At 44.0% G+C, this 26,647-nt stretch overlaps 1 protein-coding gene across 1 annotated transcript in view; it reads left to right on the top strand.

Moving 5' to 3' along the window:
• The window catches only part of SNAP29 (synaptosome associated protein 29), a 50,120-nt gene extending 30,488 nt beyond the window's left edge, over positions 1 to 19,632 (top strand). The window contains exons 3-6 of the mRNA XM_085636164.1: positions 11,638 to 11,831; positions 13,978 to 14,063; positions 17,746 to 17,847; positions 17,977 to 19,632. Of these exons, the coding sequence (XP_085492290.1) occupies positions 11,638 to 11,831; positions 13,978 to 14,063; positions 17,746 to 17,847; positions 17,977 to 18,137 (543 nt within the window). The 3' untranslated portion in view covers positions 18,138 to 19,632. The remainder of the gene's footprint in view (positions 1 to 11,637; positions 11,832 to 13,977; positions 14,064 to 17,745; positions 17,848 to 17,976) is intronic.
• The last annotated feature ends 7,015 nt before the right edge of the window (positions 19,633 to 26,647 follow it).

Below are 26,647 nucleotides of genomic sequence, written 5' to 3' on the forward strand. Positions count from 1 at the left end.
AGTGATCAACCCATGTACTAACCACACGGCCGAATTCAATTCCGCCACAGAGAAGGGTAGCGGCTCTAACTTTTCAATGTGTAACAATGAATATGTAGCATCTTTCATGGACATGAACTGCTGCTTTACAGTAAGGTTAAAGGGAAGGAATAATGATGTTGTATTCAGATAGTCCCAGGGGACCTTTCCTGCCTTTAACGTTTGTAAAGTCCACGCAAACTGCATAACAGAACGCAACTGGTTTTGACCATGGTACAATACAGACATATCATCATGTACAATATCAACAATTGAAGAAACAATATTGTCTAATATATAAATTCTAGAAGAAAGAGTGTTAATGCTGTTATCAATAACTGCCAATACCTTTTCCATATTGGCTTGATCAATAGCTCTCAATCTGGAAGCCGCCTCAACTTGCGACAATTTCCATACTTCGTTGTAAATAGCATACGCCCACCTTTTTGTTCTGCCACCCACAGGACCTTTAACAAAATCATTCAAATCCATTTTGTCATGTAATTTTGATAAATGAACTTTGACAGATGCCAAGGTGGAATGTCGCAGCCAGGACTGACCTAATTTCCCTACAGAGTAGGTAGTTACTGTATGAGATGACTCAAACCGAGGGTCTACGCGTTGTTGAGTATACCCCGGTTTCAGACCTAGAAAACGACGTTGACCGGCATCGGTACTGCTTTGCCAAAGCAACCATCCTTCACTACTAAATTTCGAAATATTGAAGGATGTATTAGAAACCAATGACTGCAAATCAGGAAGGGACAGATCTGTGTGGTTATCCCAATTGGGGTAAGCGCCCAGATCCGGCACAGAAGGGGAATTTAGTTTTTTAGAAGTGGCCAATCCGAAACAGGTGGTTTGGAAGATGGTTGAATTCAAAAACAACATATGATTTGGTACGAGACAGGCACGATGTAAAGCTTCAGTTCCCTGAACCTGCCACGGTTTGGAACCCCAAACCGACTTAAGATCAATAGTAGCCTTCCATAGATCATAACCTTTGATTGACAACTCATCCATAAAGGACTTAGAATAAAGTAATTTGGTGTGTGTCAGTCTAACCTTCGAGGCAGACTCAGGCATAACTTTAAAATAAAAGGATGCCGGGTCGGAAACACTGAAATCAGTAAAATAAGTATACTTATCAACTAATGTAGGTGAACTGCCGAAAGAGGGGGTGGGACAGTGCTCCCATTGGGTAAAATTTACAAAATTTCTAAATGTATTCGCTTTATGCAGGAAGTGATTGCCATAATGCTGAAAACAATACTGTTCCGCATAGTTAGCCGCATTTTCATATAAATCCTCAGCATCAAAAGCCGCATAATATTTCAAATCTGAAAACAGTGCTTCAATGGCGTGAACATCCCAATCATCAGAACGTATGTTCTGCTTAACCACATCACCCATAGAAACACGAAACACATTAGGTACATTGATGACCTCTGTAGGCCCATGAATTTGGAATTTAACAGCATCCCACGCGATTCCATCCAAAACGGGCCAGGCAGTAATATTCACAAAAGTCTGGTCCCTTTTTATGATGTGGGACGAGGAGTGAGGGGCCAAAGTTCCATTGATAAGTCTAATCGTTGATCTCTCCTTGAGATAGTGACCATCCACCAGACGGAAAAACACTATTACAAATCCAATGGACATAAACAAAAAAATACTGAAAAGCAACAGCCAAATGTATGTCCAAGGGGTAACCAAAAAATGTCTTTTAAACCAGCTTACAAAAACAGCAATGTTCGAAGGGGGGGTGGAGGGCAAAAAGTTAGTGTCAAAGGAGAAACGGGACTGGTCAACCGCCGTGGATTGTAACACAGGCGAGTGACCATTCGTAGGATAAGCATACTTAGTCTCGTCGGGCAGACCACCAGCCGGTGGTATTAACAAGGGATCAGTAACTGACTGCATCTCGATGGCAACATCAGACAAGGTGTTAGAAGCAGGAACCAACATTGAATTTCTTTGCATCGTCTGGCATGAAACCGCAGGAGTCAGACTAAGAAGTATCGGCTTGCTGAAGTTTGACATTGTCAATAGAGATGTACCTGTTTTCTTTTCGACCAGGAAGTGGAGGTAAAATGACTGTTCTTGTACCCTGCACTCCAAGCACTGGAACTGGTGCACGATAAGAGGGGCCGAACTCCTTCTTCTTGTTCTCCACCTTCTCACGGACCAGGTCTCCAACTCGGGGTAGCCAGCCGGAATCTGAACCTCCGCTTCAGATGTGGAGGGCAAGTGTTCCTTCGAAAGAGTGTCTCTGGCTTCTTGTAGGGTCTGCAAAACAGCACAGTGATCATCTACGTCAAAGGGTGCGGTCGACGCCGCCATGTCTAGACCATCAAGGTCTGTAACAAACATTCTGATTCCGAAGAGCATCATGTACGGGGTCCGCCCACCCAGAGACCTTCTAGGGAGATTATTAAGAGCACGTTGAACGTTATACAAATGGGCCAGCCAGTTCCGGCCTGTGCCTAAAACACGTGCTGTCAAAGATTGCTTTAAGTCACGGTTCATTCGCTCCACCACACTATTACCCTCCGGTCGGTAGGGGGACAAAAATTTGACTTGGACCCCCAAATTTCTCATAGCCTCCTTGTAAGCCTTAGAGGCGAACGCAGGGCCCTGATCAGAATGGAAGGTACCACACGCAAAAGTTCCCACAAAGACACGCAAATCCCTGATGACAGTCCGCGAGTCAGCACTCCTTTGTGGCCATACCCAGAGAAAACGTGTGCACGAATCCACTGCAACCAAGATATACTTGTACGCAGTATCAGAAGAAAAAGGACCGCAGTGATCTAAATAAACACAACCAAATGGCTTATTAGATATGTACAACTGTGTTTGTGGTGGGCGCGCAACAGTAGAAGGTTTAATCTGTTGGCAAATGTCACAATCAAGAACATAAGCGCGCGCTTGTTTATATAAACCAAACCACCAGTAACGTTGTTGTAACAGAGATATAGTAGCAGACACGCCGGCGTGGGCTGACGCCAACCCCTCGTGCGCTGCTAGTATCAGTGCTGGTCTGCAGTCCGCGTTGGGAATAATTCTGTCACCAACGTCGTTAATTCTCTCTAACGGGACGTTATCAGGACTTAAGTGATAAACATAACGAGAAGGAAAACCCTTCGGGTAATCACTTCCCTTCTGTGTAGCAGCAATAGCTGCCAAGATGTCATCATCAATCTTACTTTTGGATCTTGTAACTGCTGCCACTAAGTATGTAGCCACTGCGGTTTTTGCTGCCTCGTCAGCCAAGCTGTTACCGACAGCATGGACACCAAGTCTTTGATGACCAAGAGTGTGAATAACATTCGAAGCTCCGCCAATTGTGCGGTACAATCACCCAATGACTGCGTATGCACTGCATCAGATTGGAATTCACCATTTACGAATGTACCTACTACAATTGCGCAAGCCGCAGAATAGGCGTGCTTTGATCCAATCGCGGGCTGCGCCGAGCCGTCAGTGTATATGACACAATGGTATTCTTCGAGCGGGCGCAAAGACAGAGGAGCTGGATGAACGAATTCATACTGCAAGTACTCCTGAGTCTGTAATGAGGCGTCAAAGATATAAGTGACATCTGGAGATGTCAGAGTTGTGGCCCATTGTATCCACCGTGGATGCAAAGCTTTAGAATTTGGTACACTTGCTTTAGTCACTGCCTCTAGGGCAGGATACGGTGTTACAACCAGAATCTGTTTCCCATGCGACAGTGCGTGCTCTTTAAGGATCGCCATCTGTACAGCCGTCAGAACTTTCTCGACCGTTGAAAAACGTAATTCAGCAGAGGTGTACAAGTGTGATTTATACGCAATGGGGACTGTATCGCCCTCATTAAACGTCAAATACGTGAAACCCACGGCGCCTGGTACTATTCTTATTACCAGGTTAGTGCGGTTATCACGCGTCAGCAAGTATTGTGAAGCAAGAAGATCAGCCTGTAAAGACTGTAGAATAGCAGAGTGTTCTAGCTGCCAGCTAGACTTCGAAAAGGAAGGTTGTACCAAGGCATAAAGCGGCTTGATACGCTGGGCATAATCCGGAATATACGTACGTCCGAAATTCAGAAAGCCCAGGAGAGATTGTAATTTTTTCAGCGTTGTAGGAGCGCGCAAACATGCGCACTTCTCCAGAAAGTGAGGCGCTAATCCCTTACCCTCATTGTTGAGCTCGTAGCCCAAAAACAACACTGTATATTCCGCGATGTGAGACTTCGCAAAATTAAATTTGTAGCCATAGTCCGCAAAACTCACAATAATATTGTCGACTCGAGACAGATGTGGCATCAGCTCATCATCCGTGAGATAGATATCATCAACATAGGAGTATGCGTCGGGGTCTATTCTCTCTAAGAGAGAGACCACGCGAGCGGAAAAGACGCCAGGGCTATTTTTGTAGCCCATGGCTAATCTCGTAAACTGTTTTTGTTTGCCGCCCGAAGTAAACGCGTCCACTGGCTACTCAGTGTGGACAGGTTGTGGCTAAAAAAGCCGTTGGAAATGTCAAGTGTAGTTTTAAATCTTTTACGCACGAGACTGTCGACAAGAGCCGAGCTGTGAGTATTTTGTACCGCGCAGGTCCGGCAATGGGAATTTAGGTGCCGGTAATTCAAAACTAAACGGTACGAGCCGTCAGGCTTCGTTACAGTGAATAAAGGGTTATTCATAGGGGACACACAGGTTTCAATAACACCCTGATATTCCAATTGTTCAAGGATCGCCGCGACGTGCGGTCTAGCTTCACGACGCATGGGATATTGGGGTTGAGGCTGGGGCAATGGAATCTCATGGCAGGGGGACAGCCTGTCCCAACCCACCTGAGTACGATACACCGCCGGCGCAAGCGCCAGCGCCCACTCCTCAGCGTACACTTCAGCCTGGTCCTTAGGCACTGTGTGCGCAAAGGACGGGAGGATCACCTCCTCCCCTCTAGGAGCTTCTAAAATGAAAGCTGGGGGCCAATCTGCCTCCGCTAGGAGGATATCATAGGTGGTAGTCAGATTATCCCAAAAAATCCCCTTTATTGTACGTTGTATGTCGCCCTCAATTAGTAAGACTATTTCATAAAGTCTGTCAGGGGGAGCCACTCTGGTGTCAGCTGTTTCAACAGTACCCAATATATCAGTTGCTGTCGCCGCCAGAAATGGACGCAGAGCTTGACGGACTATGGTAATTTCCGCCGCGCTGTCCAGTAGCGTCAGCGCCCATGTCCGGTTCCGAAGCTGTGTCCGCACTATGTGAGGCATACCTTGCCGTCAGAGCAGCCACTTTCTTCTTCTGAAACGGGGGTCTTTGTCGTGCAAATTCGTCCTGCTTGCCTTTACCCTCAGTCTGTCGGGGCTGGTCACGTGTTTGTGGAGCACCCCGACCTTTGCCACCGCCTCCGCCACCGGACTGTGAAGCCGATGTTTCCTGTGAAGAACGAGGAGAACGTTGTTCAGAAACCTGAAATCTATCAGGAGACTTAATAGTAGCACGATCACGCAGATCATAAGTGCGTTCACTACCTGACTGAACGGGAGAGGCAGGCCGAGAGCCCTGTTTCTGCTGCTGCTTTCCCTGTTTCGACCGCCAATTCGGTTTCTGAAAGTTTGGACGGTCATCCTTACCAGAGGCTTCCGCCTTACCCTGCTGCTTAATATCGGGAGTTTTGATCACAGGCTTAACTCCTAAAGAGCTACGACCCAAATCTCTGTACGCAGACTAGATTATTCTCGCAAATTCCCGCGGCTTATCCTCATCAGCAACTTTCTTCAGTTCATTACGAACTTGGAACTGCATAGCATCACCCTTAAGGTTACCCATTATCATGGTAGCCACCAGGTCAAACTGTCCGAGGAGCCGCATTCCTAATTCTATCGCAGACTCCGCACCGTGGTTATCTTGAACACGTTTAATAACGGAGGGCAGCATCAACATAGACGGAGTGCCAAAGCACTGCGAGTACGTCGCTGCAAAGACCTTGCCCCAGTTTACACAATCATCCATGTCGGGGACCAAGTCTTTAGGCAAACTAATGGTAAGGATCCTGTGTTTCTCCACAGGAGATGTATTCGGGTATACCGCTTCTATTTGGTCAAATTTTTCAGCAAGCCAAAAGGGGAAATCATCCCTAGTTAGGGGGCGCTTGCCCATAACAGAATTAACCATAACAGGACTAATGACTACCGCGTGGTGGTCAGTAGGTTGTCCCGCAACAGCAGGTGCCCCCGCCTGCATATTGCGCGAAACGTACTGCACCAACGCCCTATATACTGTAATAAGGGCAGTGTGCAGTACACGCAACTCAGCCACCGTCACCGTGAGGTAACGGGGATGAGGCGTAAATCCGGCTAGTACCGGCCAAGTGGCCCCTGCAATCGATAAAGGGCCCATTCTCGGCGGTATAACCACATGATGAAGGGCGCCATTAAACCAAATAAGATGCTGCCAAGCAGATATTGGTATTTCCTGTGTCCTATACGGTGTATAGTTCGCTGGCACGGCAGTGGCAGTGTAAGAATGAAAGGTATTATCATCCTCACTCACCGCCGGAATCGTCACCCAAGAGTAGAACAACTCATAGGGATGAGCCGCATCGGCTCCTACCACAAAGATGACGTTCATACCAGTGTCCGGCACCCCATACTGCGTCAAATGACGTTTCAGAGCTGCACGGCTATGCGCCGCAATATCTACCGCCATAAGGACAAGCTACACTTGAAGCGTTCAGTAGCACAAGGGTTCAATAACCTTTTTAATGATCAAGCTTGAAGAAACCTATATCAACAGAAATAGGTAGGTTTAAATCCGTCAGACTTGTTATCCGGAAACAAGAATGAGGGTGTCGTGGACTAATATAAGCACTACTAAGGCGTTTCAACTCATAGACCAAACGTTAGGTGCGCCATGTTGCAGGGATTCTGCTTATACACAGAACTATGCGTAGAACCCCAGGACCTCAGTGAATTGTGGTGTACCAGAAACTCACCCCAGAACCCAGTATCCGGCTAGCATAAGTGTCCCATTCGTTATCCGAGATTTGGCTCGGCGATCCCAATGAAAAGACAACCCAGAACAAGCTACTCAGTGTACTCTCAGGAATGGTGGGAATCGGAAATACCTGTTCGTATATTATTCTCACATCAGTCCACAACAAGAATCAAATGAGACACGGTGAAAATAAAGAGTTTATTTTTATAGACCACGTGTCCTAAGATGCAGTACTTTGGCTAATACAAGCAGACAAATGATTATAATTAAAACCATCAGCATCGTTACAATACCATAGAATATAAAAGGAGTGATCATGTTATAAATGACAGTGGATGCTACCACCTTCCCTTTACTAAGAAGCTAATATTATTATTATGCTAATAGAAGGTCTCTTAGGCTTGAATGGGGGGCCCCATACCTCAAAGATCAGCTTAGTGAAATCACATCACAGGAGCATCAGGAGTCTTCTCGCAGGAAGGCTCGTCTTCGGTCTGAATACTAAACATGATGTCTGCAATATTAAACGCACCAACTTTCAGGTATTCGCAGCTGGCTTTATGTTATGGCTAAAAAAGTGAGTCGATCAACCCAGAGTGGAAAACATGCATTGTCCAACGACCCAGACTGTTCTTGTTGCACCGTGTACAGACCAAGGTCGCTGCGCAGAGCTAGGGATGGTAACAACAGATTGCTCTCGTGTGAGGCAAAGCGCGAGCCAGCAGTTCGTTTAAACAATAACATGTAGATGCAGTGTCGTGCGCAAAAGCAGCAAGATGGCTTTCTAACATCTAACGTGGTTATGCTAACTTAACAATGTATGTACGTATTAAGGGAGTCCTTACTACATACACAGTTAATATACAATGTCTTTGGCTTTTCTTTTTTAATTGGTGGGTATCCTTGTTACCTCTGAGACATCTAGGCCCTTAGGTGTTTGACATGTTGGTCCCCCATTAAATCTTTTCACATTAACGTGATAGGCTCCAATGTTGAATGTCCTGCACCCCCCCTCCCCCCCAAATATTTTATGTATACACCACCATGTAAATTGTAAATGACCAAACAAAGCCTCTTTGTGTGTGCTTTTGTCCGCCCGCCTTAGGCTGTATATAATGTTGTCTTTGTACTGGTTGTATCAGTCCCACAAAAGAGGATAGGAGGAATGCTTGCACATAGTCTTACCACTGGCAATCGCTCGGGTAGCATTCAACCTTTTGTGTTTTTGCCCTCTGAGGACACTCTAGACAAGGCACACCTTATGCAAATCAGCACTGACCCTGCTCCTCATGAAAACAGACCATCCCACATTGCCAGACCAGGTCTCCTCCACAATGACACAAGCGAGCCCAGACTGGTAATAGCCATGTTAGGCCTAGTCATTGAGGTATAGCTTGAATCCTTTGGCACAGTGAGCAAGGACACCCATCTGGATATACTCTTTGCCACTTCGAAAGTTACATCAGTCTTACAAAAGCAGTTCAGACTTGATTTTGGGTATAATCTTATGTAGCATGGTACACAAGCAATGGATGGGAATACTAACCATATGGTAACCAGTGGTTAGACAGATTAGATATATTTCTCCCATCACCTTTTGTGTGTTTGGAGTGGCCATGGGAGTGCCTACACTTGGGTTCCTTCCTCACTATTGTAATTTCATTTATATAGCGCTTACCACCCATGACGAGGAATCAAATGCATTTTTCGGCATGTAGCAGGCTACTCTGTAACCCAAACAGAGTTAGTTGTGAATTTGTATAGAGAGATATGAAATTAATTTGAGCGGTGGACATACACATTTGTTAGTTGGATTGAAAACAATAGTGGCGGTATAGAAGAGGGAAGGATTTGTACTTGTATAGCGCTTACTACCCTTGATGAGGCGTCCAAGTGCTTTTCGGCAGGTAGCACTCTACTCCAGAACCCAAACAGGATTAGTGGGGAATTAGTTTAGGGAAATAAGAAATGAATTTGAGCGGTGGACATGTGAGTCGGTTAGTTGGATTGAAAAGGATAGTGGAGGGAAGGGTCTAGAAAGTGTTTATTTGGAGATCATAGCAGTAAGAGGAGGTTTGGAATGGGCAAAGGGGAGGTGGGGGAAGAGTCCAAGGGAAGGGTTTTGAAAGACTTGTTTGGGAAATCTGAACAGTAAAAGAGGTTTGAGATGATGCAAGGAGAGCCAGTGGAGGGAAGAGTCTTGAAAGGGATATTTTGGAGGGCATAGTAGTAGAATAGGGTTTTGGATGAGTCTGAGAGTGGAGGATATATTGAGAGGTATAGGTTAGTGTATTGGCGAGAGTTGTAGAATGAGGTTTGGGATGAGTCAGAGTGACAGTAGAGGATATATTGAAAGAGGTATAGGGTAGGGCATTGGAGATGCTGAAATAAAGTAATAAATATATGGATACATAAGTACATCGAAGGTATAGATGTATAAGAAAGTTAATATACGTAGATTTTAAGTTTTATTTAATAAACTCAGACTTTCAAGTGTTGTACTTTAAGCTAATTTGTTTTTTTAATTTATATATTCTTTTTTTTTTTTGATAAATCAGTGGTGAAGCAATTGTAGATAGGCTAAAAAATGTACTTATTTAAGCAGTGTTAAACATAGACTAATATAACCATAAGTAATATGTACATTTGTTAAGAAGAACAAATGAATGCATATTTATAAACATAATTATTAAACTGTGTCACTGGAATCCAGCTGCACTCGACTGAAGAGGCCCTTTTAGGCCGAACCCTTGTCTTCGGGTGCTTGTATTCTGGTTCAGAGAGAACACGGCTTGAATGTTTGGGCTAGATTGTTTCTATTGAAGCAGGACCAAGGCCACTTTGCATATGGGCGGGTCTAATCTGAGGCAACATGGTAGGCAAAAGAACAGTTGGCTTGAATGCTACCCGAGGGGTTGCCAGTGGTTAGACAAATTGCCAGCATTACTCCATCACCTTTTGTGTGTTTGTTGTACTGTTTGAATAACCCATATGACCTATCCAACTCCTTCACCTGTACAATATCCATCTTAAGCCTAGAAGTGCTCCTTCAGATGCTTGTATTAGCCCTGGGATCCAAGGTAATGTGCAGTGCTCGGCATAAACTCCTATACACCCCATCTGTATTAAGTTTTGAACTGTGGGTGTGGCACATTTGCTTCCAAAATGTGCCTTTAAGCTCAAAATAAAAGGGGTAGTACCCTGCTGTATTCTAGTACTGCACTGATTACTGTAGGGCAGAGGGTTTACTTTGCTAACCGCAAGCACATAAAATCAGCTGACTGTGTTCCAAGATTCCTCTTAAGCCATTAGTTCGCGTTTGTATTCTCTGGTTGCATGCCGCTGCCTGGCAGTGATACTCATGAGGCGCGTGATCAGACTAACCTTGCACACGTCTGTGATAAGAATTGCCTTTGACCTTGGTGACCTTATGCTTATGTATTTTGTTTGTGATAAGAGACCAATCCAGTGATTTATTTGAACATTGTTTGTGTGATGTGTAAGCTTCAGCCAAAGGTGGCACCAGCTCTGGCTATTTTCAGTATGCCATTCAGTTTCCTTAAAGTAATTTATATTGAAGCCTTCCTTAGACTAAAATGTTCATGTTGCCATCTCCTGCTGTCCATGATGGCTCAGCTCCCTTTATGTTGGACATTTGACTCTGCCTGCAATGGTGCAGTACTCTTCTTCGCTTCCTGGCTGCTTTTTCCTGGGTGTCTGACCTTGCTAGTGACGACCTGGTTCTCCCCTTCTGGCATCATGGCACTATCATATGATGGCCCTGTTCTATCCTCATGGGCTGCTGCCACATGCCTCATGTGACCTGGTTGTCTTCTCCCGGGCGGCAGACTGCATCATGTAGACTCCCTCTTGCTGACACCTGACCGTGCTTGTTGCGGCCCAGCACCATCATCGTGAGCGCCTGCCCCTCCCCATGATTGCCATGCACCCTCCCCACAGGCTTATTTCCTGAACTTGTGATGACATGGTTCTGCAATTAGGCTCCTAGCTGTGTCTCGTTATTGCATAGTTCCTCCAGGGCCCTTATCCATGACCCACAGCAGCCCCAGAGATTCTTCTTGGTATTCCATTCCATCCTTAGGATCACCTTCTGACTCTTCCTGGGCTGCTGGTCCTCTTTCATGATTACTTTACTGCCTCCTCGGCTCCTGGCCCGGCTGCCGCCTCCTGAGCATCTGACCCTGCTCACAATGCTCATGTTTACTCTCGGAGGGCTCTTATATGTCGCTTGCTGATCTGGCTCCCTCCGTCTGTATCCCTCATATTGTTTTTGGTGGTCCATTGTCCTGGGCTCCTGGGCCTGGCCCTTCCACTAATGATTTGGCTGCCACTTCCAGCATTCCTGGTCAAGCCCATTGATAACCTGGCTTCCTCCACCAGGGCAGCTAGCCTCCCTTCTGATGACCTGGCTCTGTTCTGGGCCCTTGGCTACTCCCTCCTCCATGGCACCTGACCGTACTACCCGCACCTGTGCTCCTGTCCCTGCTTCCTGGACTTCCAGCCCAGATGGCTCCTCCTGAATTCTTGCCTATTTCTAATGCTGCCTTCTCCTAAGCACTTCAACCATCTTTTGTCCCTCATAACCTCTTCTTTTGTTCTGCAGGAGCTTGTTCGCCAGGGAGAGGCCTTAAAGCGGACAGAGCGAATGGTTGATTCTATGGAGCAGGACCTGAAGACGAGCCAGAGGCACATCAATAACATCAAGAGTGTTTTTGGGGGCTTTGTCAACTATTTCAAAGCGAAACCTGCTGAGCCACCTGCAGCTGCTGCAGCTCCAGAGTACACTCCCAATAACAGGTGAATGCATTGTACTTCCCCCCCTCCACAACTGAACCTTTGGACTGCTCACCACTGCACAGGGGGCCTCAGCCTAAAAATCCAATATTAGTTGAATGGATGTTACTGCCCATAAACCAAAGACACAGTGATTGCAGGGGACTGCACTCCCCCTACACCCCTAAATAGCCTTCCATTTGTAGACATCCAGTAATGAGTGGGAACGTGTTTGCCATATACATTTTAACCACAATGCGTTGCTGCATCCACAGCCACGTCTAAACATAGTTCACCTTCCACTACACAATCAAACCTGCTCAATAATGTGTAGGGTGTGCTTTGAAGACCCCACCACACACCTCAAGATCTAATTTGCCCTTACTCAACCATCTTTCAAAGAACAAATCTGTCTCAGCTGTTTGAGTGAAATTCTTAATACCCAACTTTTTGCTAATTTCTTGTTTTCTAGATGGGTACAATTTTTTTCACTTCACGTATGGGAGCAAACCCCCATCCTGGGTCTGTAAACAGTAGGCAAATGTTGTCTACTAGAAACCACAGAACACCAGTTCCTAAAGTTTCAGCCTTGTGGATAATTTGGGACGTTTGGCCTTTTTCACTTTTTATAAGCTTTTCTAATTCTCATTTCTTTTTTCTTGTCTGTAATCTTTGTTTTGAGGCCACTCGCATCAGAAGTCGCTAAGATACTGTATTCCTCCTCAGTTTGGATGTTAACCACACCCTGCAAATGGGCGTCATCCATAAGATGCTTTAAAGAAAGAGACCTAAAGCTGAGTTATTTAATAATTGTGCCTCTCTAGAAATCCTGGATGTGTAGCATGATCGCCCTGCTTCATTCTTATTCCCACGTCCTGATATTGGCATAATTCCAGTTTACATCAAGCCTTGTTTATCCCATAGCTGTCCATTTCTGGTAAACCTTCAGGGGTTGGACAGAATCTTGTCTGCTATGGGCTTACTTGCAGATGATTTCTTCTTAGAAACTGTAGCCGGTGTTTCCACTTGAGCCTAACCTGGGCAGTCCCCAGCTTTGCCATTAATTGCTGGCATGCCAAGTATTTCACTCCAACAAGTCTTCTACACTCTAGCCATCTATTGCCTATATACATGTACTTTTTAGCATGCTGTGTGAAAGAGTTATTTGTTATGCATCTTAAGGATGTTTTGCACTCTAGTTGGTGTCACGTGGCCCAAAGCCGTGGACTGCAGTGCCATTGTTGCTTCAAACGTCACTGTTTGGTTGTTTCTTCAAAGTGATCCTTGGAATTAATATTCTTCCTACTTGGATGTTTGCCCTGTATTTTTTTTTTTTTGGTGTGCCATTGACCAGTCATAAAACAGAAAATACTCTCCTTATTTCACAGTACATATCCTTCTCAAAGCAATTTTTGGCAGAGGGATACTTTCACATGAATAACAGAGTTAAAATAGGTAATTAACATTTTAATGTGCTTTTCACAAGTTCTCCCCTTTTCACCTACTCTGTTGTGGCCTAAAAGAAAAGCTATGGAATGCCAATTAACAGTTAAGACTAATCAAAAGAGGCTCTACCAATCACTTATTTCTCTAAGAAAGTCATCTTGAGTGACCTAGATTTGTCCAGATGTTGGTCGTGGAGATCTCGGTGTGATCGCTGATGACGCCAATCAGGCTAAAATGAATGAATAGGTATTCTCAAAGCACACTTGGACTTCACCAAGGTGTCATGGTGTTAAGATATGTCCAATTCAAGAGCGGGATCACAAGCCTGTCAATGTGCATGCAGGCATGCCCAGATGCCTGTACAATTCCGCATCTAATCAAACCAGTCTACATGACAACCTGTTTTGTTTAAACATAGATGCTGCGTCAGCCACATTTGGACAACTTACCAAAATCCACCAATAATCCAAATTTCACACCTAATGCAAACTGAAACAGTCATACATCAGTGAAATCATAGCCCTGATTTTTATCAATGGTCTTCATCCCTTACTTAATTTTTCTTATCTCTGTAACAACGGGTACCCTCTTTCGGTAACTTCATTCCTGATTATTTGTTTCTTCTCGCTGTTCCTATTATTATATGTTCCAAGGTGTCTTGCTGACCTTCCTCGAAGCTTTTGGGTGTCTGCAATTCTATATTTTTTCCTCCCATGCTTGCCAGATTGCAAGACGCTGTTGCTGCAGGCAAGGGACAGGAAGCCAATTACCAAGCCAGCCATCCAAACCTACGGAAGCTGAACACAGATGGTAAGCTCATCACATCTAGTGCTAGAAATTTCCAAATGACCCAGTGCTTCAGCATTAGCCAGAGCTTTCCATGCATGAAGCCCGATGCAGTTGCTAAACCCATCAGCTGCACCTTATGGGTAGCTACTGTTGAGCTGACATTTGGGATTATGTTGCCCTGTCTGGATAGAGTGGCATTGAATGTACTTGATGCTGCATACGCAACCCTGTCAGCATAGGCTGTCAGCTGCCTGCTGGAAGCTTTCTGAGGGCCAAGGTGTATTTTGAGAACCCAAAATAAGTGCTGAGTTTTTTTTTTTTTTTTGGAGTGGGGAAGGAGTAGTTGGCAGGTGCCTCTATTCTCTTGCCTCACTGTTCAGGATCAGCTTATGATTGTGAGTCCTCATCCAATGTTTTCATGATCTGGATAATTGCTTAGGGAGGCTGTGTAAACCTATTGCTTTTGGTTTGTGACTTCCTGCGCCTATATGTATACTCAAGCTTGTGAAATGGTTTCTCAGCCCAGGATTGCAAAGCCAAGAATTGTCCTTTCTTGCTCCTGAACTTTTTCAGCATATAAGTAGGCAATCGTGTGGGCATATCAGGATTGCCTACTTGTATGCAGATACCTTGTAGAAGAATGCTAGAGAAGTGTACCCACTACATGAGTATGAAGACAAGTGACAATCTAGAATCCAACATAACTCTTAACGGTAAAAAGGTGTGTGGAAAGCTCAGATAAGCTTCAGGGTGAGAGATGTTGGTGTTTGTGGCGGTGATGGAACGGGGCGTTTTACGACCTACGAACTTCATTGGAGGACTTACAGATGTATATAAATGATGAAAAATAGTGAAAAAATAGGCCTGGGGGTCTTTTATGTGAGAAATAAAAATACATGCCTAGTAGGTAAAGTGTTATTTATTCGGACCTCTAGTCTGTATCATTAATAACAGGGAAGATGAAAGTCAAGGTAATTATGTCCCTGCCTTTCTAAGGGTCTACATGTTTCAAGCCGTTACCCCATGACTATTCTTCAGGACCAAGTAACCAAACTCCCTGATACCACTCCTTTTATACCATATAGCTGAACACACACTGCATGCTAGAGATATAAAATACATACATAGAGCACCTATTTGGTGTTATAACTTGATAATTTAAATGATGCTAAAATCTTGCATCATGGATCCTCCAGGAGAAGGGGCCAGTTGAGAATAATGTTCGACTCCAGCTCATCTACCTATGTGTATTTGAATGGGTATTTTAAGTGTACTGCGTGGGAGAAACATATTTGAGTGATGCTAAACCTGGTATGTATGTTTTCGTCATAAGTAAAGAGGTTGATGTGTTCTGGGCAAAGTTCATGCTCAACAAGTGAACCGCAGTCCAGGTATATGCGAGAGAAAAAGGTTTGCCCATGCGCGGGTGTCTACACCAGAAAACTCTTTAAAATAAAACATGGACATCGATGTCAGAGAGCTGTCAATGAATGTGAAGGAAATTATATGTATTTATAGAAATGTCCCAGTGGTGTCTTTTAATGGCTGAGATTGTCTTGGATTTGCTCATCACTCATCACATAGTTTAAAGAAACAGCAGAAACTGTGGCGTACGAGGTGCAATTAGTGTTGAATCTTAGCAGGAGCATTTAATCAAGGAACTGGTGAAGCTGATATGGATAGCGGGCACATTGCCTGCAGTGATTGACAGCTATGGTGATTGCACTGAAAATAAGGGGAGTGTGGGCATTCTCTACCCATTTGTGGACTAAAAGACTGTATCAAGATAAGTACCATATAAGATATAAGGTGCAAGCGACCCTAGACATTGCTACTGTTTGTTTTGCGATCTATTGTATACTTAGTACTCAATCCATTTACATTCTGATTGGATGCCACTGCTATAGTTTATCATGCTGATAAGGACAGTTAGATTTGGAAGGATGAGCTCTGCCTTACTGTGAGCATTTCTTCAAAGGCTGATTCAGGAGGTTTGCAAGGCAGGCATAGGAGTTGTTTTCATGTGTTGTGCTAACCCTATCAAAAGTTAAAAAAAAAAAATAATCTGAAACTACCGGCTTACGGTACCAGAGGTAAAATATATGGGTGCTTCCCTGTGGAAAGACATGCCTAAAATAAGTATGGTGGATGTGATTTTGAATGCATCATAACCTCTGGAAGAGGAGAAGCTCGGGTCGTTCCTTTGGCTCCCAGATGATTGAATATTTACAAATGGAGTGATCGATCTCCTAAACGAGAATCCCTTAAATCATTTGAGCTGAATGGAAATTTTGGGACTCTGTTTTTGTAGTGGGGGGTATTCATGGAGTAAACCTAGCTTTTGCCTCACAGGGACCTAGAGATTCAGGGGTGCACTATGGTGGGATCAGACAGGAGCACATTGTTGAGCCGTCTGGTAGTTTAGTGTCTGTAAAATGCTCTTCATTGTAAGATCAGACTATTAACCTGTGGTACATGTATACACCACACAAGTTAAAGGGGGCATCCTGCTTGTTACTTGGTGAATTTGAGGAGCAAGGAATACATCTTCACTTAAAAATATCAACTTAGTCTGTGAACTGTGTCTGCAGGTATGTTGAAAAAAGTTGGTGACAAGGAAGTTTATGTGGTGCTGGTAAGAAGGATGGCTCAGTTTGGGAGGAGATATTTGAGACAAGCTTGCATTGGATGTGTATAAAAAATGAGTAAGTTGGTAGCTCATGGATGGCCCAAGAAGGAGCCAGCCGACATCTGGCATTTCTGACTTTCCTGGAGAGTAGATCAGCTAGACATTTTAGGGGCGACACAATTGATGGGGTTGATGTGGTGTTTTAAAAACATGTCACTTAATTTAGCTGTAAAGGGTTTCCGTTTCCTTGTCCAAAGTGAGCATAGGCCAAATCCACCATGACCCACGCTTAAAATGCAAAGGGGAAATGACTCCAGGTTTTTACAAAAAAATTAAAATGTAGACTGCTACTGCCTGCCTTCTGTTGCTTATTACCTGGTGAATGTTAGTGAAATTCAATAAAAGATTTTTTTTTTAAATGTAAATGGAGTAGATATAATTCAAGCTAATGCTATGAAGTTTCCATGAGCTGAAAGCTGTTCTGTGGCTGGCACTAGCACAGGGATACAGTGCAGCGACGGGGATAGAGAGCAGCCATCTAAGTGCCCAGTGAAGCACATACTTGTTTGGGGGGCGGGGGAATTTGAAGAAGAAAATCCAATGCAATGAAGTCATACAGTGATATTGAGCAATGGGTTTTACGCCCTCAGTCCAGGAAAAAACTAAATATTTAACCCAATCCATTTCTTTAATTGTGAATTTTCTGTTAATAATTGCAGAATAATAGAGTGCATTGCAAACTCCTGGTGCTTGGGTTTGTGTTCTTCTGCATTTCCGCTATTGAAGCATTGTGATTCTGAGAGTTCAGCTTGTTCTTATTGCCACCACAATTGCCTTTTTCTTATATAATGCTTTATTTAGAGATTTCGATTTTGTGAGTGTCCCTGATTTTTAATATTGAATAAAAAAGCCATCTGGAACATGGAGATAGTGAATTATACAATTGTCATGTGATGAAGCTTGAATTTAAACTTGAGTCTTCTGGTTTTTAAGTAAACAACTTAGCCAAAAGATAACATTGTCAGACCCAACTGTTTGTGTGTTGCATTTATTGTGAGTCCTTTTACCTTACAGAGGTTAGCAACAATGCAATCGGCGCCTCTTCCTCCAGCTCCCAGCAGTACCCGAAGAACCAAGTGCTCCGAGATTACCACCAAAAGGTGGACAACAATTTAGGTGAGAAACTATTGCCCCAGTCCTTCCATGGGCAATCCTTCTCTTTCCCTGCATCCCTCCCTCAGAAAAGTTGACCATGAGAGCACTGAGTTTTTTATTCACTATGCTAACCATTTCCTCTCATCACAGATGTGATGTCATCTGGACTTGGTCGACTGAAGAACCTGGCACTGGGATTGCAGAATGAGATCGACGACCAGGATGTCATTTTGGGGAGGCTTACAACAAAAGTGGAGAAAGTAGACTTGAACATTAAAAGAACAGACCAGAAGATCCGAAAGGAGCTTTAAAGCACCGTAGTGGAATTTGTGCGTTTACTCCGTTCTGAACTTCCTGGCCTTGACTGGATGCTTTTTACGGTCCATTCAAGGCCTTTATATTATTGCTGGAGTATATGTCATAATTGTTTTTACAGTGTTGGGTAGCATATGGCTCTGATCCCACCCACAAAAACCCTCATATGTGAAATTGTTTGCATCCTAAATCATCTTTGAGCTGGGAACCAATATCTGTGCCTTTTATGTAGCCTATGTGTATAGCAGTCATAGCAGATAGTCCTCTTACCCTTTTTTCCAGTTAGAAAGGAAACTGGGAAGCCGTTGTTCCCACAGTCTTCCGCTTTGCCTTCAGCTCCTAGTCTTTGGGACTGTATCAGTCCCACACGTCTGCCCTGGTGGCATCTGGGTCTTTCACTGAGCTCCTAGAATTGATTTTGTTATACTCTGTGACGACAGTCTCTCTACTCCCGCCCTCTCTCTGGACTGCACCTGTTTCCCGCCCCCCTCAGGACTTCCTGCTAGCACTTCATTCTCAAGTTTTATTTTGTACCCTTCTTTCCACTGTAGTTAAACCCTGCAGATCAGAGTTTTTGTTCACTTTGATTTCTTTCATTGTCCTCCTTGACTGGACTGAGCTGACTTCAGAACCCATCCGTCTCCATACTCGTAAATTGTAATCCAAGCTTCTCCTATTTGTGGCTGTTGGAGGAACACAGAGGGTCTTTAGAAACCACTATATATTCAAAGACTTCTTTTACCCATGCATTGCTCAGGGCTTTCATTTTATTAAACCATCAGTCTCTGAGAGCAAACCACCATAAGGCAGCAAGACTAACAGTCAATTTGTGTAACCTCTTACTGAGCCCTATTTTTTTTATTTTTAGATTTTCTTTTATTGTGCTTTGTAATTAAGCAGATAGGAAAGCGGCAGCACTGCACCCTTTTAAAGTAGTTGATTCCCAAAAAATCAGGCAAGAAGTTAATCATTATAGTGCTTTTTAATTCACCCTTGAATTGATATTCAAATATGAAGCTTTAAAAGCCAGTACACCTCCTTAGTCATTCACAGTTTACACCACCAGTGAGGTGCATACGTACTCTATATCATTGTAATAAAGTTCTATAACTTGCGTATACAGTGGTTCGTTGTTCATCATAACTGTGAAGTAGCTGATTCTTTTTCTTTCAGTATTATCTTTACACTCAAGGCCCAAGATTTGTTAAAGCAGAGGGCATAACAAGCTGGATGTTCCTGGGAGACATTTGTGAACAGTAAAATGATGATTTATAGGATAGCTCCAGATCCCTTTCGTAAATGGTCTAATTCTAACCCTACGCCTACCTCAAACGCTAATCCTAGCCTTAGCATTAGCCCGTAATCTGAAGATTACCCTTATGTAGACCCTAAACCTATCCCTAACAAACACAATAACAATAGCTTATATTAAGTGCCACAAAAATAACTCATTGACCTGAGTGCTAAAAACAATAAAATGTTTGTAATGACTAAGCAGAACTTTTCTTTGTTTTGAGCTGACAATGCAGGAATTATTTGTCATGGTTTCCTCCAATATGCGTCTTGTTGTAAACTAAACTCATAATAAGCCTCCCCTTGACTACTGCAAGGCGATCCATGGCCGACTGTATGACCTCTGTGCTTGATAGTGGTTGCAAGTACCCTTGACTGACTGATTGACCCCTGTGCTTCATGGTTCCAGGTGCCCTTGGCAGACTGTATGACCTCTGTGCTTGATAGTGGTTCTAAGAACCCTTGACCGACTGATTGACCTCTGTGCTTGATAGTGGTTCTAAGAACCCTCGACCGACTGATTGACCCATGTGCATTGACCCTTGTGCTTGATAGTGGTTCAAGGTTCCTTTGACTGACTATATGACCTCTCTGCTTTAGTCTTTGGGACTGTATCAGTCCCACACGTCTGCCCTGGTGGCATCTGGGTATTTCACTGAGCTCCTAGAACTGTTTTTGTTATACTCTGTGACTGATCTGACAGTCACTCTACCGCCGACTATGACCTCTGTGCTTGATAGTGTTTCCAGGTGCCCTTGACCAACTGTATGACCTCTGTGCTATATAGTGGTTCCTGGTACCTTTGGCGGAATGTATAACCTCTGTGCTTGATAGTGGTTCCAGGTGCCTTTGATCGACTGTATGGCCTCTGGTTAAAAGTGGTTCCAGGTGCCCTTGGCCGACGGTATGACCTCTGTGCTTGATAGTGGTTCCAGGTGCCCTTGGCCGACGGTATGACCTCTGTGCTTGATAGTGGTTCCATGTACCCTTGGCCGACGGTATGACCTCTGTGCTTGATAGTGGTTCCAGGTACCCTTGGCCGACGGTATGACCTCTGTGCTTGAGAGTGGTTCCAGGTACCCTTGGCCGACGGTATGACCTCTGTGCTTGATAGTGGTTCCATGTACCCTTGGCCGACGGTATGACCTCTGTGCTTGATAGTGGTTCCAGGTGCCCTTGGCCGACGGTATGACCTCTGTGCTTGATAGTGGTTCCATGTACCCTTGGCTGACGGTATGACCTCTGTGCTTTATAGTGGTTCCAGGTGCCACACATTCTGGATAACCGCTCTGAGAGGAGAAGGGTGTTTCCTTCTCCAGGTCTACTGTCATGCCTCCACAACAAAGCCCATCAGAGCACCTTAAAATCCTTTATTTGAAAATTAAGTACACTGCAAAAAAAATAATAGTCATTGAACAAATATAACTGGTAACTTTCAGTGGTTTTGTGTGTGTGGGTCACACACACACGTAAGTCAGTTTTTTTCAGTGAACACAATATATCATGTATTTATTCTTGCTTCCTTTCGCTTCATAATATTCTTCTTTGAGAAGAGTCCCCTTCTGTTATTTGAAATGGACTGTTTTGAAAATAAGTTTGTGTTCAAAAGTCTTGTAGTTTCCGGAGCTCTGCAGACCCTGCAGTACTTATGTGATCACATCTGTTCCTGAGGGGATGGTGAGTAGGTGTGCTATCCACTTTGTGTCTGATTGGCAGATGTCACTGGTTTGTTTTTAATTAGGGGGGAGATCACTTGGTTGATGAAACTGTTAGAAACTTAAGCTCGGTTAATTAACAAAAAATTTACACATTTCCCTTCAGGTAAAGAAAATATGAACGTAGAAAAGATAAAATTAAATAACTTGATAACTTCTAACATTTCCCCATTGGTGTCCTGATTGAATCAAGCTGTGGAAGAATGAATTGACACGCCCAGCTGCTACAGATACATATGGCTATTTAAAACTGTCTCTAGCGCATTTAAAATGTACAGCTTCGGTGCATCATCACTATATCATTTTGTACTTCAGTTGACAATGCACAGTTGATTTGGACCCTCACGTCCAGCATCTATCTGAAGCTCAACCCCGCTAACAAGGAACAACCTAATGCGATGAACCTGGACAGTCGATGCCAAGTGCTTTGGATTCATCCTTGGCTCTGAGCACACGCTCTGGGATTACACTGCCTGGTACCAGCTCTCCTAAAGAAAGTGAAAGCAGAAAGCATCCTTCCTGGAAGGCAATTCATAGCTGTCTTCCAAACCCTTGAATCTGGATGGTGGAAGCACCCTTTTCCGTGACCTCCCAGACTCCGCCCCAGCCCCTCAGAGCCTTCTTTATCAAAGGCATGAAAATGTATGACCTCCTCTCCCACTCAGATGGCACTGCAGGGGTTCCCCTTGCCAGCAGCACCAGCTGCATCCTCACCACACCCTACCAGAATTCCAGTGAGTATGGCTGCAAAACTCACATCTCCATTCACTGTTGGCCCACCTGCAGCCAGGACACCCTCAAATGGAGACAAAGTGCATGCTGGGATTTTGGGAAGGCACATCTTTGAGGAGCACTTCATCCCAGCACTGTGATAGTCCCCCCCCCCCCTGCTCTCAGAACCCAACTACCTCTCCAATCACTCATTGATTGCATTTTTACCTCTGACTCTGTACAGCTCTCCAAATCCTTTCAACATTTGTGCTCTACAGATGGCACACACCTACAAGTACTACTGCACTGTCTTTTTTATTGGCACATTTAAACCATTTTTCCGCATTAATACTTGCTTTTTAATGTTTGATGATGGCTGAGTAAAGTCTGGCAGTGTTACAGATCGTAATAAACTTGATACATTTAGACCTTTTTCTAAGGTGCACATCTAAAAGCCAGTTTGACACTTTCCGGGTGGATGTTTGCGGGGGGCTAGGATAAGTGTGTTGTGTTGAAGCAACACCCATTTAAAGAACATTACATCACAACACTTTAATAGTCCTTTGTGTTCTCTGAGCCCAATTAACCTTACAATTACTTGTTAACTGGATCTTTGCCTTTGGCCCTGAACATCACTCCTCTCAGCTAGGTTTGCGCCATAGTAATACCACACGTGTCACACGTGTATACAAGTATCACTGTACTATCTTCATATTGGCACACTCAGATCCGCTCTTCACAAATATGTATTTTCTAATGTTTAGGGGCAACCTACAGAAATATGGTATGCTTGGAAGGTTGGGACGGATAGTTAGCCTCCAGATGTTAAAAAAGGATATATATATATATTCCTGTAGTTGATCCTGTATTAGGGTCTAAGCAGGGTGCAACCAGCACAGGGACGGTAGATGATTGATTGCACCTATTTTTGTGGGCTTGTTTCTGTACAGGCGGTGTTGGGTGTTCAGTGTAAAATAATGCATTATTATAGTGTGCTATGTAGATGCTTTTTCTGGTGGATATGTTTTTTTCATGCATAAGTCTAACGGATCTGTGCAGCACATCATATATAGGATAGAAGAGGCATTGTCAATGGTAGGAAGCCCGATAAATGAGGCATCCTCGGTGATAGGAACCTGATAAACAAGGCATCCTCAGTGGTAAGAAGCCTGATAAATGAGGCTTCCTCACTAGTAGGAAACCTGATAAATGAGTAATCCTCAGTGGTAGGACGCCTGATCAATGAGGTGTCCTCCGTGGTAGGGAGCCTGATAAATGAAGCTTCCTCACTGGTAGGAAGCCTGATAAATGAGGCGTCCTCCGTGGCAGGACGCCTGATCAATGAGGTGTCCTCCGTGGTAGGAAGCCTGATAAATGAGGCGTCCTCTGTGGTAGAAAAGCTGATAAATGAGTAATCCTCAGTGGTAGGACGCTTGATAAATGAGACATCCTCAACAATAGGAAGCCTGATAAATGAGGCTTCCTCACTGGTAGGAAGCCTGATAAATGAGGCTTCCTCACTGGTAGGAAGCCTGATAAATGAGGCGTCCTCACTGGTAGGAAGCCTGATAAATGAGGCTTCCTCACTGGTAGGAAGCCTGATAAATGAGGCGTCCTCACTGGTAGGAAGCTTGATAAATGAGGCGTCCTCCGTGGTAGGACGCCTGATCAATGAGGTGTACTCCGTGGTAGAAAAGCTGATAAATGAGTAATCCTCCGTGGTAGGACGCTGGATAAATGAGACATCTTCAACAATAGGAAGCCTGATATAATCCCTTGAATCCTTCTTCGTTGCTGGCAGCCCGTATACGGACTGTCGTTTTGGTTGATCGCTGCTACAGTCGATGCGCGAGCAGAGATTCTGTATGTGCACCAGTTGTAGTGTGGTTGTAGGCTAAGGCTTTTTGTTCAGACGAGATAAGATCACACTGAAACTGTGACCGTAAGGGTTGGTCCAGGTATGGAAAGATCTATTTGAGCATTCTTCAAAATAAAAATAATGCTTTGATAACCACGTTTTTTGGAACAGAAGGTGATACATAATCGCAGATCTCCGAGTCTTTTCGCAAGAGCTATAGTTTGATGCTGCTATGCCATGTTAAAAAGCACATCCATGCACAGGTTTTTGAAGCTGCTGGCTACAAGGTAAATCTAACAGGCCCTGGTTGCAATTGAATGCTAGCTTTCATGCATAGGTTGCGGATTAAAATCTGAACAATGATTAAGCTCATATTTTTGAAACGGCTCCAACAATGTTCAGCGAACAACGGACTCCGATTACAAATATGATATCCTTCGATTTCATGAAGGGTTTTTAAAATTATTATTAAACTATGAAAATGAAGACGCTTTGTATAGGGATTTGGGACCATCTTTGTCTAAATGTACTGTTTTCTTTAGAGACTTTAATTGAAGTGAAGGGTGTCAGACTGAATCTATGTCTCAAACTGGACAAAACCCATATTTCACAGGAATGCGGTTATATTCGCAAAATAATATTCTCTGCCTGTCAAATATGGGTTTTTGAACGCAATAAGAGCACCCAGACTTCTAGTATGTGTGCTTAAATAACTCAAAAAAACATTGTTTAAAGTGTTATCATTAGGTGTTGAAGTGAGTTAAAAACTAATGGGTAAAAACTTAAAAATCCAGCTGAAATTTGCCAGTTATAGTTTAGTGAACTAACTATAATGTTAACTTGCATAATACATGACTCATGGCATTTTAAGTTACATTATTGATGGACCACCCTGCCCCCTAAGTGGCCTTTCAATTTATTTTTCCAGGACTACCGAACCATGTCTTGAAATGGTGGCCACTACATTTTCTTCTGTGTTCTGGTCGGCTAATTACTTATCCGGCCCTGCAGTATCAGCAACTGGACCGACATTACTGACGGGGCAAAAAGATCCCAGAATGGCCTATTTTGGTTTTTTGGAACCAACTGTACAGCTATACCCATGTTATTTTCTGAGCATTAACACCTTTATGCCCAAACCAAGCACCTCATAAACACTATTGTCTGGAAACAGCAGAGTGGATTTACACCAGATCTTAAAAAGTGCGCTGTCACAAACCTGTGAATACCGAACTGAAGCTGGAGCCGACTACACGTTCCTGGTCAGCTCTCTGGAAACCGGAAGTCAAGCCGAGGGGAGGGGCCAAAGTCCTCCGCAGAGCGTCAAGACGAACGAATGAAGGAAGCAATATGGCATCGGTATCATTTGGAGGAGAAAGAGAGGACGAAGCTGCGTGGCGCGGACAGTCTGATGCAGGGATGGCCAAGAAGACAGACCCTGAATAATCCAAACAGCCGGAGAGGAGAAACCAAGAAAACTCACGGTCGGGAGAGACTGCGAAGCTACTGGAGATAGAGCCGTTGACCCCTGTCTGCCGGTCGGTTCCTGATCCCTGCCACATCCCAGGAGGGAATTGGCTTGACCAGGTGTGAGCACGGGTCGTGAGTCGAGCCCTAAGGGGAATGAGCAAAGTTCAAGGGGATGGTGCGTGGGCTAGGGAATAGGGACAGATTGGGCACTAATCATTGTGAGGTGGCGTTAACCTCACCAAAAGACAGAACAATGGTCTTTCCTTCCTTTTAGCTTCAACACTTCTTTCCCACATTATTTCAGATATTTGGAATTATAGCTCACTCCTACTCCCTTTCTTTTGTTTTGATGGTTGTTCCTTCTTCGGGTCAGTGGGTCCTATCTTCAAGCACACCCCTTTTTTGTTCTTACTAATCACACTAAGCAAAAAAAAAAAGAGAGAGAAGACTGAAGCACCATTCTAATGCACCTGGTATTATAAAAGGAATTTAAGAAAATAAGTACCTTAGCTGATATTCTTGTTTCTATCGAGGGTACCAGCAGACAGGAACTCCAAAGGCCCTGCAGAAGAAAGAAAGAAGATATTGTGCTGACTTCATACCTTGATACCTCTCAGTATTTTGTTCTCATGGTTGTTTACTAAAGGACAACACCCTAATTCGTATAATAAAGCTGTGTGGAGACAAACATTCTGGACTGGCTCACAAGTGGTGGAGAATGCCGTCACGTACCTTCCATTGATAAGTAATGGATGTCCTGATTCAACGCCTAGTCCAAGGACAGCGTAACTTGGAGTGGGCTTTGGAATGCCAAATGTCCTCCACAAAGGCTGACCGGGAATTATTCAGTGATATGCTAAAGACGCAAGCATAGCAATTAGCTAAATTGGCCCAGTAACAATTGCAGGTGACATCAGGGTTAATGGGCCATAGAGGACCTGCAGTTAGCACCCCTATGATAACATTGCAGAAACTCCTACCAGGAGACTATCTTGATTCTTTTTTGGTTAACTTTGAACAAACTGCAAGGGTAAGTGCCTTCCCTGTAGAGAGATGGCCCTTTTACTTGGCCCCTTTGTTGACAGGTAACGCTCAGGCTGCATACCAAACAGCTAATCCCGAAGGAGAAGCCACTTACGGAGAGGTAAAAAGAGTAATACTAGATGGACCCTGTCTGGATTAAGAAGCATACCGCTTGAGATTCATACAGGAAAGAGGAAGAGAAGTGGTTGAAACCCCATGACCATACCAAGGAGGAGATATTGGACAAAATCTGTTTGAAACAGTTTATATATGCTCCAACCAATCAAACTCAGCGGTGGCTATGCCAACATTCAGAACTTAGTAGCGAACAAGTGGTAGAGATGGCTACTACCTTTTCACAAGTCCAACCTCGTCTTTCCTCTCTAGATTCTGACAAGAATGAGAAGAGCCCCACTAAGCCACTGAATTCTCATGC

The sequence above is a fragment of the Triturus cristatus genome, chromosome 11 (assembly GCF_964204655.1).
Source record: "Triturus cristatus chromosome 11, aTriCri1.1, whole genome shotgun sequence".
Taxonomy (NCBI): Eukaryota; Metazoa; Chordata; class Amphibia; order Caudata; family Salamandridae; genus Triturus; species Triturus cristatus.